Genomic DNA, 15,934 nt, shown 5'->3' on the forward strand with positions numbered 1-15,934 from the left:
TGCATGACAGGAGGTTTATGCGAGTGTGTGTAGACATAAACACTTTTGAAACTACACTTGTGTGGATGGAGATGGTTTTAACCCCAAATATGTGTTTTTGAAACTCACCGTGTTTGTGTGGACATGGCTTTAGTTTCACTATTGGCTGCAGTGTCCCAGTAATCCTGCCCTGAATGCGGACTTGCAGGCACTCACAGGAGTCTTTATTAGTGCCGACTGGGAGAATAAACACACCCACTAACCTAATTAGAATAAGGTATTTTCATATCTAAATATTTTTAATCAGACTTTTTGTTTATGTGTCTGCAAAGATTCAACTCCTCTGATACAACATAAAAAACTCTGCATACAGACACTTTGTGTTCAAATCATTTTTGAGTTTGTGGGTGAAAAACATGTGGTTCCTGAAATATTCATTAAACTTGTTTTATGTGTTGTTATATATTATTTTACAGTACCTCAAATTCAAACTATACTTTAATGTAATTTTATTCATCGTATGTTACAGAGTTTGAGTTTCAAAAAACTCAACAATCTGGGTGCCCGGTTGCTGTTTGTCTAAGCACTAAGTAACTAAAAAATACAAATAATAATTTACCATTTGAAAGTGTTATTTAGTAAATGTTAACTTGACGTAAATGTCTTGTAGTATTCTCTGCATCACTTATACTTTTACTGCAGAATGCACTTTTTGATGATAAGCAAAATAACAATATAACTTTGAGAAGAAAAAGTTGTTCTCTTTACTCCGACAAAATGTACCGAAAAAGAAACAAAACTGTGGATATGACACCAGGTACGGACCGTAGCGTGGGTTACCTTTACTGTTGCACCTCTAGTAAGCACAATTGTACATGTGAACAAAATGACAGTTGTCAGCTGTTAGCATATATTACCTCGATCAAACATGGTGGAAACGTCTGTTACAAGATACTGTAGTAGTTAAACAGTGGGGGTGAGGTACTCGATATAATCCTGCATGGGACAATCCGAATTTAATTTAAAAAAATGATTGTGAAAATAATCGAGATCGCATGATATGAAACAATTTATCGTTATAATTTTTTTTTGCCATATTGCCCAGCCCTACATTGCACTTATTCTCTATACCAGCGTATTATCTCGTATTATCTCATCTGTTAATGTTTTCTCATTAAAAGCCACTGTATTCAAGCAAATTCCAACATCTTAAAGGAGAACTTTTTGGGGAATTTTGTCTATCGTTCATAATCATTATGAGAGACAAAACGACTAAAGGTTTTTAGCATTCTATCATGTAAAAATTGGCTCGCTGTTGGTGGCTGGCAATGCGGCTAATGGGAGCAATCAATTGTACCACTAAATGACTTTTCATTCATAAACCGTCACCAATACTTCATTTACGATCCGTAACCTGTATAATAACCAAGTTGTAGCGACATTGTTATTGTAAGAGCGTACACTGACAAACTCTTTTTCTAGCTTAGAAACACATCAGCATGCTACAGCATTAGCCGTAAAAGCTAGCTAGCGTCTACGACAACACACAACGCGTTTGAGTTTGTAATGCACTGTAATAAGACACCAATCTATACTGACTGAAAAACATGAAACAATCATATTACAGTGTCTGTAAAGTATTAGCCCAGATTTATGTACTGTTGTTGGACTAACATGCATGCCGTTCTGATAGAGATTAAAGTGACTCACTCGATGGACAGTTGTGCGTTTGGTCCGGCTGGCCGGGAACATTGTTTCCGGTTTATTTGGGTAAGCACTCCATTTATGTCTAAATAGCTTGGCTCCAAGTTCCACATTTATTATGTCCAAAGACACTTTCACTTTACTTTCTCGACTGCCATCTGCTCCAACGTCTCACCCTTTCTGTCTGCTTGCGTCTATAAGTAGTAGTTCATCGTCAGTATGTTCAGCTTCAAAAGATAAGGTCGTGAATCCTCATTTGTCCAAAAATAGTCATCTTCGTTGTCTGTTATTGATTCTGCCATGATTACGACGCACACGCGTTTGTTTCCGGAAGTAGGAACGCTTAGTTGCCAGAATTTGGACGTGTGCTGGAAACGGAAATAACTGCCCGGAAGAAGTCAGTCATTGATTAAAATGATCAAAATACGGTAAATATTGTACATATTGTTATGAATGTGTCTGTTATTACATTATATATAGACGTGCAGTGTACGAACGTATATGTAAAATGTTGATGGAGGGTTTTGAAGTTGTGTTAGGGGACTTTGAAAGCTACAATGGTGACTCCCATTAGCCGCAACTTTAAAGCATCTTTAAAATCCTAAGAAAAAGAAATATGTGTTCTTGTTTCTCATAATTGTGAACGATTGGCAAAATTCCAAAACAAATTAAGTTCCCCTTTAAAAGCGCCCGTTTTTTGGTTTTTTTTTTTTTTTTTTTACAGGAGGTTGCATCAGCACCAACACCACCCGTCACTGAACTCGCCATTGATGTAGACGACCTTGAGGAGTTCTCATTGCGACCTGCACCGCAGGGGGTCAGAGTGAAGTGCAGGATCACAAGGGATAAGAAAGGCATGGACAGAGGCATGTATCCTACATATTACCTTCACCTGGAGAGAGAGGATGGCAAGAAGGTGAGGAAGACTTTGGAACAATTAGCATGAATATTGATTTTTAAAGGCCTGATTTACTAAAGGTTTGCATGTACTAAAACGCGTGCTAAAACACGTCTAGTGTGCACTTTGCGCACTAAATGTGTGCAAAGTGGATTGCATCTCTTAAGTGAGCAGAAAAAGGCATGCAATCCATCTGTCTTTAATATTATACAAACAGTGATGGGCAAGCTACTCGGAAAATGCTGTAAGCTAAGCAACAATCCATCCATCTATCCGTTTTCTACCGATTGTCCTTTTCGAGGTCGTGGGGGGCGCTGGAGCCTATCTAAGTTACTTTCTTTTTTAAATGTAGCTAAGCGACAGGTGAAGCTATCCCCAGAGAATTGTAGCAAGCTACACGGCAAAAGTTGCTTGCTACTACATCAAGGCTACATCAAACAGCATTTATATCTATGGGCCCACATGTATAATATCAATGTTAATGTAACTGAGAGTGTACCAATACGGGTCCATTACTATTAACTATCTGTCATTTAGCTGGGGACATCCTACAACTGCCTCGAGGGTTCCCCGCACCCTACTGTATGTATTTATTTAGTTTGCCTTTTCTTTGGCCCACTCCTATAATGTTATTAATTTTCTCTACCTACAGTAAAAAAGAACCAGCATCTACCTATATCTTGACAAAAAAGTACAATGACTTGTGTGTTGTTTGGGAACAGTTGGTAATGGTTATGTGCAGATGAACTCAACTCACCTTAATGTGTGTTCCTAAAATTGTGTTGGATGTCTTAGAAGAAAAGAGCAGTTAGGATTTTGGTTTACAGAGTAAACAACTAAAAACTAAGGTTGTGGGCATTATTTTCTCTAAACGCATACATTTGTCTAAATATGGCTAAGGACAAACATTATTGTGAGTTTCCTGTACATCATCTTCATCATTAAAGGAAAAATCTAATCAGCCAGAGAGAATCCCTCTGCCATTTTCAAGTATATACATTTTTTGAGTCGTCAGCTTGAAGTGTCCCTCTGTCTGACTCCCTCGTCGTCATGTTCAGTTCAGTTTCAGTTTCACGATGTCATGTGACATCGTCATGTGATTATTATGATTCATCACTAAAGAAATAATCTTATCTGTGGGAGAAAATCCCTGTCATTTTCAAGTATGTTTTTTTTGAGGGGGATCGTTAGCTTGAAGCGTCCCTCTGTCTCCGACTGCCTCATTGTCATGTGACATGAGTGCATGACTGTTATGATTTTGCTGATTAGTTTTGATGACCCGCCTTATCTTGCCTCTCATTGGCCAGTCCGTAATGTTTCGCTCTAACCCCTAACCAATTGTGACTCATCATACAAACACCAACCAATCATTATGGATTTTCTTTGTATGTTCTCATTCATTCAGGTCATTGTATTTTGTCCATATGTTTTGAGGCCTGGATTTGCAGTCCATTTTGTCTTTTTGTAGCTTGTGGCTTTAATGTCAGCTACCTAGCTACATGGGTCTATAAGTAGCTAAGCAACAGGAAAAGCTACTTGCTTAGCTACTTATAGACCCATGTAGCTAGGTAGCTGACATCAAAGTCAGCTACCTAGCTAGCTGACCAGTAGCTACTTTTTTGACAAGCTACTTGTCAAAAAAGTAGCTAAGACACCCCCAAGCTACTGGAAAATGTAGTTAAGCTACATTGCTTATATATATATATATATATATATATATATATATATATATATATATATATATATATATATGTATATGTATATATATATATATATATATGTATATATATATATATATATATATATATATATATATATATATATATATATATATATATATATATATACATATATTAGGGGTGTAACGGTACACAAAAATTTCGGTTCGGTACGACCTCGGTTTAGAGGTCACGGTTTGGTTCATTTTCGGTACAGTAAGAAAACAACAAAATATACATTTTTGGGTTATTTATTTACCAAATCTGCAAAATCTTCCACCACAAATATTTTTCTTAGTGTAATATTTGATGTGAAGTAATCTGAACCTTGGATAGGTCAATAATTCATAATAACATTGATTTTGATTCAATATTATGTTTTGAGCAATGACAGTTTGAAAGGAAAAAAAAAACAGCTTTGTTTTATTAGTCAACATTGCAACTTTTTCTAAATTACATTTAACCTTTAAGCTTTTTTATTTCACTTTTGTTATGTTTTTGTTTATTTTAATAGTATTTTTAGAATGTGCTGTGGGCCTTTAAAACATTAGCTGTGGGCCGCAAATGGCCTCCGGGGCATACTTTTGACACCTCTGCTATAGATAATAAAAGATTTAATCTGATAAATCTATGGATAAAAAGCAGAGCCTGGCGACGCATGCGCGTTTATCATAATTCTCTCGCTCTCTCTGTCTCTGCCCCTCCCTCACGAATGCTGCTGCGCACACAATTTGTTTTGTTTTTAACCCTGAACGTACATTGAAAATACACGCAACCCTAACTCAAAATGCCGGACATTTGAAGCATTTAAGAAATCCCGCCCTGACAGCTCCGCAAAAGAGGACATGTCCGGTGAAAAGAGGACGTATGGTCAGTCTATCGTAGCCCGTTAGCTGCTAGCATGCCGTGTGAAACACATTTCGGGAGAACATCTGCACCGTAACACAACATAAACACAACAGAATAAACACCCCCGGGGGTGTATATTGCAGCCCGGAAGAGTTAGGGCTGCATGGGATTCTGGGTATTTGTTCTGTTGTGTTTATGTTGTGTTTCGGTGCGAATGTTCTCCCGAAATGTGTTTGTCATTCTTGTTTGGTGTGGATTCACAGTGTGGCGCATATTTCTAACAGTGTTACAGTTGTTTATACGGCCACCCTCAGTGTAACCTGTATCGCTGTTGATCAAGTATGCATTGCATTCACGTGTGTGTGCGTACAGAAGCCGCACATATCTTGTGACTGGGCCGGCACGTTGTTAGAATGGATGAAAAGCGGACGTGACGACAGCTCGTAGAGGACGTTAAAGGCAGTGCCTTTAAGGCACGCCCCCAAGACTGTGGTCCGGGTACACTACGAGATATAATGACTGATGAACACCTTCGTTCGATAATGAAGGTTGCCTCAGCTCAAAGCCTGAGCCCCGACATTAATGAACTACCATCCAAGAAAAGATGCCAGATATCTGGCTTGGGCACATCAGATTAGATCAGTGTGTTGCAAACTGAGCAGTTTAATGTCCTGAATGGTTGGTTTATTCATTGTTATTTTATTTTCAAATTTATTAGCTTGTGGAAAAAGTTAATGTTGATATTTACCTCAGAAGGCTGAAAATAGAAAAGAGGCATTACATTTTTATTTAAATTGTATTTGATATGCCATTGATATTTTTTTATTATTATTACTATTATTTGAAACTCGATTTTGCATGTCACTATAAAGTTATAAAAGCCTTGCTTGTTCAATATTCAATGCAAAACTTGTTTGGGTCCCTATTAAAAGGTTAATTTGTTCAACCTTGGCCCGCAGCTTTGTTCAGTTTTAAATTTTGGCCCACTCTGTATTTGAGTTCGACACCCCTGTCTTAGATGAAGAGAGCAGTTATGATGTTTGATTTACAGAATAAACAATTGAAAAACAAGGTTTTGGGCATTGTTTTTTCTAAATGTATTAATTTTTCCAAATATGGCCAAGGACACACAATATTGTGGGTTTCCTGGTCGTCCTCTTTATCACTAAAGGAAACATCTAATCCGCGGGAGAGAATCCCTCTGCCATTTTCAAGAATCTTTCTTTTTTTTTGAGTTGTCAGCTTGAGGCGTCCCTCTGTCTCCGACTCCCTTGTCGTCATGTGACAGAAGTGCGTCTCTGTTATGATTTTGCTTCCTGGTTTCTTGCCTCTGATTGGCCAGTCCGTAACGTTTCGCCCTAACCTTAGCCAATTGTGACTCATCATACGAACACGAACCAATCATCATAGATTTTCCTCGTATGTATGGATGTTTTCATTCAACCAGGTCATTGTATTTTCTCTGTGTTATTTGGCCTGGTTTCGCAGACCATTTTCTCTCTTTATAGCTAGTAGCTTTGATGTAAGCTACCTCGCTACATGGGTCTAAAAATGGCTAAGCTACAGTAATCACTACTTGTTCAAAAAGTAGTGTGGTGTTTACTCCTTTTATTTAGCACATGTCAGAAGGACATACAAACTTAACAGTTCCACACACAGTTGCAGGATCAGTGCTCACGCTGCACAGAAAGACTAGAATCCTCCGTCCCATGTGTTTGTTGTATCAACATTTTGGACGGTCAGAAATAAAACTATTAGACATATCTTCTATTCAGCAACATTGTATGATTTTATAGATGCTAGAGGACTTAAGTGGTTGGTTAAAACCAATTAAATTTAAGGTATGTGTCCTTTGTTTTCTTAATGACGTTTGTTTTTCCCACATAGAATATCCATCCATCCATCCATCATCATCCGCTTATCCAAGGTTGGGTTGCAGGGGCAGCAGCCTAAGCAGAGAAGCCCAGACTTCCCTCTCCCCAGCCACTTCGTCCAGCTCCTCCCAGGGGATCCCGAGGCATTCCCAGGCCAGCCGGGATACAATCTCCCTAACGTGTCCTGGGTCTTCCCCGTGGCCTCCTATTGGTTGGACGTGGCCTAAACACCTCTCCACGGAGGCGTCCGTGGGGCATCCTGACCAGATGCCGGACCGCCTTATTTGGCTCCTGTCGATGTGGAGGAGCAGCAGCTTTAGCCTGAGCTCCTCCCGAATGAGAGATTCTCACCCTATCTTTAAGGGAGAGCTCTGCCATGCGACGGAGGAAACTAATTCCGGCTGCTTGTACCTGTGATCTTGTCATTTTGGTAATAACGCAAAGCTCATGACCATAGGTGAGGATAAGGGCGTAAATCGACCAGTAAATTGAGAGCTTTGCCTTCCGGCTCAGCTCCTTCTTCACTACGGTCCGCATCACTGCAGACGCCACACCGATCTGCCTATTGATCTTACGACCCATTCTTCCATCCTTTTCCGGGTGAGAACCATGGACTTGGACTTGGAGGTGCTGATTCTCATCCCATCAAATTAAATGACCCAGATTTCCCCTGTCCGGACGCGGGTCAGCGGGGCCCCCCACTGGAGCCAGGCTCAGAGGTGGGACTCGATGGCGAGCTCCTGGTGGCCTGTCCCCATGGGGCCCGGCCAGGCACAGCCCGAAAAGTTAACATAGGTACCCCCTCCAATGGGCTCACCACTCATGGGAGGGGGTAAGGGGTCGGGTGCAGTGTGAGCTGGGTGGCAGCCGAAGGCAGGGCCCTTGGCAGTCCGATACTCGGCTACAGAAGCTAGCTCTTGGGACATGGAACGTTTCTGGGGGGGAAAGAGCCTGAGCTGGTGCACGAGGTGGAGAAGTTCTGGCTAGATCTAGTCGGACTCACTTAGACGCACAGCAAGGGTTCTGAAACCAGTCCTCTTGAGAGGGGCTGGACTCTCTTCTACATAGAATATATATTATTGAAATATTTCTTATGTGAAAAAAACTTCTCTAAGTATGCATTTTTTGCGTCTTGAGAGGAGTAAGTGCAGCCTCTTTCAAATGAGCGCACCTTCGGGGGTAAAAAACTAACAAAAAATTGGTTTCATTATAGGTGCACTGCAGGACTCCTTCTACAATGCCCATAAAAAGTAGTACATGTCTCCTGCATGCTTGAAAACATATTAAAATTCAGCTGGTAGGAGCAAGATAATATATATGTGCAGTGAATGATGATGCCAGTGGTGATGCCCCGTATCGTACACATAAAATCATCTTTTAAATAAGGCGGTCTGCACCACTTTTCAATTGTACACAGAGTCTTAGTAGATTACACATGGCAGATTTTACAGATTGCACAAGCTGTTCAGCACGTGGTGTTTGGATCTTAGTAAATAATTTTTAGTGATATAGAACTAGCACACTGTCTATTTTGAATGGCTTTTACTATTTTGAATTTGTTATGACACAACCAAAACAAGAGTAAATTATTTTGTCACAGAGGTTAAACTTTTACCATCACAACACATTTGGATACTGTATTGATTCATTCAAAACATTGTCATGTAAATGTAAAGGAACCTGAACAGCTGTACAATTTTTTTTAGGTCAATTTTTTCCATTGTAGATAACATTCCTTGTTGCTTGTCTTCAGTTTGGTACAGCAATATGCCAAGTTCCCGCATTTCAAGTGAGGGACAGAAAATTTACATTCTTGTGTTGCAGTGCATCTCCACAAGCCCAGGTAGTGTGCATAAAAGTGGACGATTATGCAATATAGCGCAGCCCAGTCTTTGGCTCGCATGAGTCCTTCCGTCATTAAAGTATCTTTTTTTCCAAACACGTTGCTTCACAGGAAAATACTTGAACGTACAAATACAAGTAGATAAGATTAAATCAGTCTGCCGGTTGCAAATAATGAAAATAATACACCCCATTCATTTGTGCATGTGTATTAATCAAAGAAATGGGGAAATGTAAATGCACATTGGAAAAATATTTTCACGTGAGTAAAATTGTTACACTAAATAACACTATATTTTTGTATTGTCACAGTACAATTGATTTTGACATTTTCACAAATTCACATGAATTCATAAGCTAATACATTTTAATTGTTTGTTTGTTGTGTGAAACATACTAAATGAAAAAATACAAAAATATAATGTTGTTTAGTGTAACGATTGTACTTACGTAAGAGTGTCCTTCAATGGTCAATTACATTGCCGCATTCCTTGTATTCACACATATGTGCAAATGAAGTGAACAAGGCTACAATCTGGAATTATCAATGCTGTCCTTCAGGTAATAAGGAACTTTAATTTATTAAAACATTAAATAATAATAATAAATAAATTATTCACTCTGTTAAAACAAATACTCTTGTACTTTCACACTTTCCCAAAGAGAAACACCTTAAACCAGGGTTGTCCATAGTGTGGTCTAGGGGTAATTTTTGGCCCTGTTGTTTTTTGTTATTGTCTTTTTCTAATAATAAAATTGTTTATAAATTAGATATATTATCAGTTATTACACTAACTTGCTTTGTCACCTATAACAAAAAGTTTAAGTTACACAGCCTACAGTATATTGACCTACAGTACATAGGATCGGTTTTAGCATCTTTAATGCTAAAAATGTGTCAAAAGGATAACATATTTCAATTATTCTGTATGATATATCTATATTCAGATGTTAATTTTTAATGTAATTGTATTTTTGCTGTTTGCTGTTTTTATGTTTGATTATAAAAAACATTACACCCCCACCAACAGTGCTGGGCAGTAACAATTGCTAGATGTAGCTTAGCTACAGAGCTTATCTACATTTTCCAGTAGCTTAGCTACTTATAGACCCATGTAGCTAGGTAGCTTACATCAAGGCTACACGCTACAAAGAGAGAAAATGGACTGCAAATCCAGGCCTCAAAACATATGGAGAAAATACAATGTCCTGAATGAATGAGAACATACAGAGAAAATCCATGATGATTGGTTTGTGTTCATATGATGAGTCACAATTGGCTAAGTTTAGGGCTAAACATTGCAGACTGGCCAATCAGAGGCAAGATAAGGCGGGTCATCACGCACTCATGTCACATGACGACGAGGGAGTCCGAGACAGAGAGACGCTTCAAGCTGACGACTTAAAAATGGCAGAGGAATTCTCTTCCGCAGATTAGATTTTTCCTTTAGTGATGAAGATGACGTGCAGGATGTTATGATCTGATGCCCGGATCATATTCTGTTTACGTTTTCATGTCACTTGTGTTTTCAGCACCTCTTAAGTTTGTTTATTTCTGTTGCCATGACTGCATATTGCACACACCTGCCTCTGGTTAGTGTTCGGGACGCTCACCTGTTGTCCGGGCACTAATCAGAGGGCTCATCGAACTGCCGAACTGCCAAGCCCTGCTCATCCTCCTCTGTCTGCTGTGCCATATGCTGCTCAGCCTACTCCACTTCCTGTTCCAGCCCAGTCACCTTCCGAGACACCCCTTGAAAAATACAGTCCGGCTTGCGTGGATGAGTGGTACCGCAAGGTACTCATTGAACTAAAACTGGAGGAACAATCCCAAGCGGCAGAGGACACCCCACCTGCTATTGAGGCTTTTGAAGACTCTCCTCGACAGTTCCATATTGGGGAGTTGAATAGACGATTTGGACAATTTAAAGGGGAGGAGTTTACCCCCCTCCTGATCTCCCTCCACCCACCCCTGAAGACGGTTCAAAACCACAAGGAGCGCGTCTGGTATACCAAGCCGCAACCCCTAACTAGGCCACCTCCACCAGAACCTGTCGCAGCGGCACGACCAGCACCAGCTCCAAGACTGGTTTCTGCACCAGCACCTGCCCCTAGGCTGGTTTCCGCACCAGCACCGGCTCCAAGACTGGTTTCCGCACCAGCATTGACTCCTCCTGCTTCCACGGCGACGTCTCCTCCTGCTTCCACGGCGACGTCTCTTCCTGCTTCCATGGCGACGGCGACGTCTCTTCCTGTTTCCACGACGACGTCTCTTCCTGTTTCCACGGCGACGACGACGTCTCTTCCTGTTTCCACGGCGACGACGACGTCTCTTCCTGTTTCCACGGCGACGACGACGCCTGCGGCTCCGGCTTCCACGGCGACGACGACGCCTCCTGCTCCGGCTTCCACGGCGACGACGACGCCTCCTGTTCCGGCTTCCACGGCGACGACGACGCCTCCTGCTCCGTTTTCCACAGCGACGACGACGCCTCTTGCTCCGGCTTCCACGGCGACGACGACGCCTCCTGCTCCGGCTTCCACGGCGACGACGACGCCGCCTCCGGCTTCCACGGCGACAACGCCTGCTCCTTCCTCGCCCTCATCGTCGTTTCAGCGACCTCGAGCTGGCCGGCTGCGCAAGCAGCAATCATGGGCCTGCAGGCGGCTCTCTCGGAGGTTAGTGTGTGGACGCCAGTGGCGCAAACAGCAGCGACACCCAAGACGTAGTCGTAGAACTCTCCGGCTGCTGAACTTCTGTCACCACTCACGCACACCTTCTCGGCAGCCACGAATGTGGCCTTTCCGTGGTCGCCCGCCCTGCCTGCGGCAGCGGCGTTCCATTCGCCGCCGCCACCTGACTCGTCCCCGGTGGATTCGGGGACACTTGGCCTGGCGACCCACCACCAAGTCCTCCCTCCTCCCTCCGCCCTCCCTTGACTCTTGAACTGTATCTCAGTTTTTTGGGTTTTATTTTTTCCAAGGGACGTCTGGAATCTGTCCTTTAAAGGTGGGGTACTGTTATGATCCGAGGCCCGGATCATATTCTGTTTACGTTTTCATGTCACTTGTGTTTTCAGCACCTCTTGAGTTTGTTTGTTTCTATTGCCATGACTGCATATTGCACACACCTGCCTCTGGTTAGTGTTCGGGACGCTCACATGTTGTCGGGGCACTAATCAGAGGGCTATTTAGACTTTGCCCTGGCTTCACTCAGTCTGGCTTCTTAATTTGCTATTTGCAACAGATGACGACTTTTGTTACTTACTCTGTACCTGCTAGCTTCCACGCTAGGCTCTTGTTACTTGCTAGCTCCCACGCTAGCCCATTTAGTTTTTTGCCTTAAGTGCTATGAGCACGTTTTTCTTTGTTCCTTCTGATTTATCCCTTAAATAAATCATTTTCTTACCTGCACGCTGTGTCTGACGCCCGTCTGCATTCCTGGGAGAACGAGCCCCCGCATCACCATGCGCCCCGGTCGTCACACAGGAAACTCACAATAATGCGTGTCCTTGGCCATATTTAGACAAATGTATGCATTTACAGAAAACAATGCCTAAAACCTTAATTTTTAGTTGTTTACTCTGTAAACCAAAATGATAACTGCTCTCTTTATCTAAGATGTCCAACACACATTTAGGAACACACATTAAGGTGAGTTGAGTTCATGAAAAGTTTTACTGCACATAGCCATTACCAACTGTTCCCATTAAACATACAAGTCATTGTTTTTTTTTTGTCAAGATATAGATGGATGCTGTTTTTGACTGTAGGTAGAGAAAATGAATAACATTATAGGAGTGGGCCAAAGAAAAGGCAAACTATAATACATACATAGAGTAGGGTGCGGGTACTCTAGAGGTAGTTGTAGGGTGTCCCCAGCTAAATGACAGATAGTTAATAGTAATGGACCCTTATTTGTACAATCTCAGTTACATTAACACTGATATTATACATGTGGGCCCATAGATAGAAATGCCGTTAAATGTAGCTTTGATGTAGCAAGATACTTTTGCCGTGTAGCTTGTAGTGTAACTTGCTACAATTCACTGGGGACAGCTTCCCTTGTAGCTTAGCTACTTTTAATCGAGAGTAACTTGTAGCTTAGCTTACTACATTCTCCAAGTAGCTTGCTCATCCCTGCCTACCAAAGAGAGAGTGTTTTAATTTGTATTGACGGCTTGAAACATCAGTTCATTAAAGTACTTATGTTTTCTTACTGATGTTTTTTTCCACAGGTGTTCTTGTTAGCAGGAAGGAAGCGAAAAAAGAGTAAAACATCCAATTACCTCATCTCCATTGATCCTACTGATCTGTCCCGAGGTGGAGAGAGCTTCATTGGTAAATTGAGGTAAGTCTTGTGTATGTATGCATCATAGAGTGAGTATTAGAGTCAACTAACCTTAAAATAATCTCCGACTGTTCCCAATTTAGACCAGGTAGAGTATACATAATGATGTGGTGATGGTGTTTAAACAGGTCACTACGATGTCAGTGAAAGGACTATGATGTATTAAAGTATTAAAGCCTTGTACTAATACACATATTACATAATTGTGCATGTGTGCAAATGGATATGTATTCAGTTAACCTTTTGTTTTATGGGGAGGAAGTACAAAACCCAAAACCAGTGAAGTAGGCATTTTGTGTAAATCGTAAATAAAAACAGAATACAATGATTTGCAAATCCTTTTCAACCTATATTCAATTCAATACACTACAAAGACAAGATATTTAACGTTTGAACTGGAAAATTTTTGTTATTTTTTGCAAATAAACATTAACTTAGAATTTAATGGCAGTACCACATTTTTACCACTGTGTTACATGGCCTTTTCTTTTAACAACTCAGTAAACGTTTGGGAACTGAGGAGACCAATTTTTGAAGCTTTTCAGGTGCAATTCTTTCCCATTCTTGCTTGATGTACAGCTTAAGTTGTTCAACAGTCCAGGGTCTCCATTGTGGTATTTGACGCGTCATATTGCGACACACATTTTCAATGGGAGATAGGTCTGGACTACAGGCAGGCCAGTCTAGTACCCGCACCCTTTTACTACGAAGCCACACTGCTGAAACACGTGGCTTGGCATTGTCTTGCTGAAATAAGCAGGGGCGTCCATGGTAACGTTGCTTGGATGGCAACATATTAAGCATTAATGGTGCCTTCACAGATGTGTAAGTTACCCATGTCTTGGGCACTAATACACCCCCATAACATCGCAGATGCTGGCTTTTCAACTTTGTGCCTATAACAGTCCGGATGGTTCATTTCCTCTTTGATCCACAGTTTCCAAAAACAATTTGAAATGTGGACTCGTCAGACCACAGAACAGTTTTCCACTTTGCCTCAGTCCATCTTAGACGAGCTCGGGCCCAGCGAAGCATTTCTGGGTGTTGTTGATAAATGGCTTTGGCTTTGCATAGTAGAGTTTTAACTTGCACTTACAGATGTAGCGACAAACTGTAGTTACTGACAGTGGTTTTCTGAAGTGTTCCTGAGCCCATGTGGTGATATCTTTTACACACTGATGTCGCTTTTTGATGCAGTACCGCCTGAGGGATTCAAGGTCACCTTGCCGCTTACGTGCAGTGATTTCTCCAGATTCTCTGAACCTTTTGATGATATTACGGACCGTATATGGTGAAATCCCCAAATTAGCAATAGCTGGATGAGAAATGTTGTTCTTAAACTGTTCGAAAATCTGCTCACGCATTTTTTCACAAAGTGGTGACCCTCGCCCCATCCTAGTTTGTGAATGACGGAGCATTTCATGGAAGCTGCTTTGATACCCAATCATGGCACCCACCTGTTCCCAATTAGCCTGTTCACCTATGGGATGTTCCAAATAAGTGTTGGATGAGCATTTCTCAGTCTTTTTTGCCACTTGTGTCAGCTTTTTTGAACCATGTTGCAGGCAACACATTTCAAATGAGTTAATATTTGCAAAAGACGTGCCAACTTCACTGGTTTTGGGTTTGTACTCTCAATATCTTCAGAATGCCAAACATTCAAATTCACTTGTCTTTAACATTTCATGTCTTAATATTTATAAACTACTTCTACAATCTGTCCTCGCTTTTACATTGGCAAACCTGGAGTTACCCGAATCCATTATAATGTACAGTGACTAATTATTTATTCAAAATTATTCGTATAAATCACACATTAAATATGACCATGCAGTTTTTTGTGAGAGTAAGAAATCTCTGCATGCATTGTATATTTAGGTAGTTACAACTTAACCATTCAAAGGTGTACTCTTGTAACTAATTTGTATGTAATGTATTCTAATTTCAAGCCTGGATAAAAACTTTGTGAATATATATTTTTTATATATATTATTTTATATATCCTATATATAGCAAATAATTTTATTATATCAGAGTTAGTTTTTATATTTATATATATATATACACATACGGTATATATATATGTACATACATATATATATATATATATATATATCAAATCAAATCAACTTTATTTATATATACTGTATATATATATATATATATACTGTATATATACATATGTACATATATATATATATGTACATATATATATATATATATATACATAATGTATATAAATATAATATATATATATATATATGTATGTACATATATATATATATACTGTATATATATATATGTACATATATAAATATATATATTTATATACATTATACATACATATATATATATACACATATGTACATATGTATATATATATATGTACATATGTATATACAGTATATATATATATATATATATATATGTACATTACATATATATATATATATATATACATATATATATATATATATATATATATATATATATATATATATATATATATATATATATATATATATATAAACTAACTCTGATATAATAAAATTATATACTATATATAGGATATATAATGAATATTACCTAGAAAAAATTTATATTCACAAAGTTTTTGTGAGAGTAAGAAATCTCTGCATGCATTGTAGATTTAGGTAGTTACAACTTAACCATTCAAAGGTGTACTCTTGTAACTAATTTGTATGTAATGTATTCTAAT

At 39.8% G+C, this 15,934-nt stretch overlaps 1 protein-coding gene across 2 annotated transcripts in view; it reads left to right on the forward strand.

The window, feature by feature from the left end:
* The window catches only part of tub (TUB bipartite transcription factor), a 209,302-nt gene that overhangs the window by 174,258 nt on the left and 19,110 nt on the right, over positions 1-15,934 (forward strand). For both annotated transcript variants that reach the window (XM_061963948.1, XM_061963949.1), the window contains exons 7-8: positions 2,408-2,599; positions 13,103-13,215. In XM_061963948.1, the coding sequence (XP_061819932.1) occupies positions 2,408-2,599; positions 13,103-13,215 (305 nt within the window). The remainder of the gene's footprint in view (positions 1-2,407; positions 2,600-13,102; positions 13,216-15,934) is intronic.

The sequence above is a fragment of the Nerophis lumbriciformis genome, linkage group LG06, assembly GCF_033978685.3.
Source record: "Nerophis lumbriciformis linkage group LG06, RoL_Nlum_v2.1, whole genome shotgun sequence".
In the NCBI taxonomy this organism is placed as follows: Eukaryota; Metazoa; Chordata; class Actinopteri; order Syngnathiformes; family Syngnathidae; genus Nerophis; species Nerophis lumbriciformis.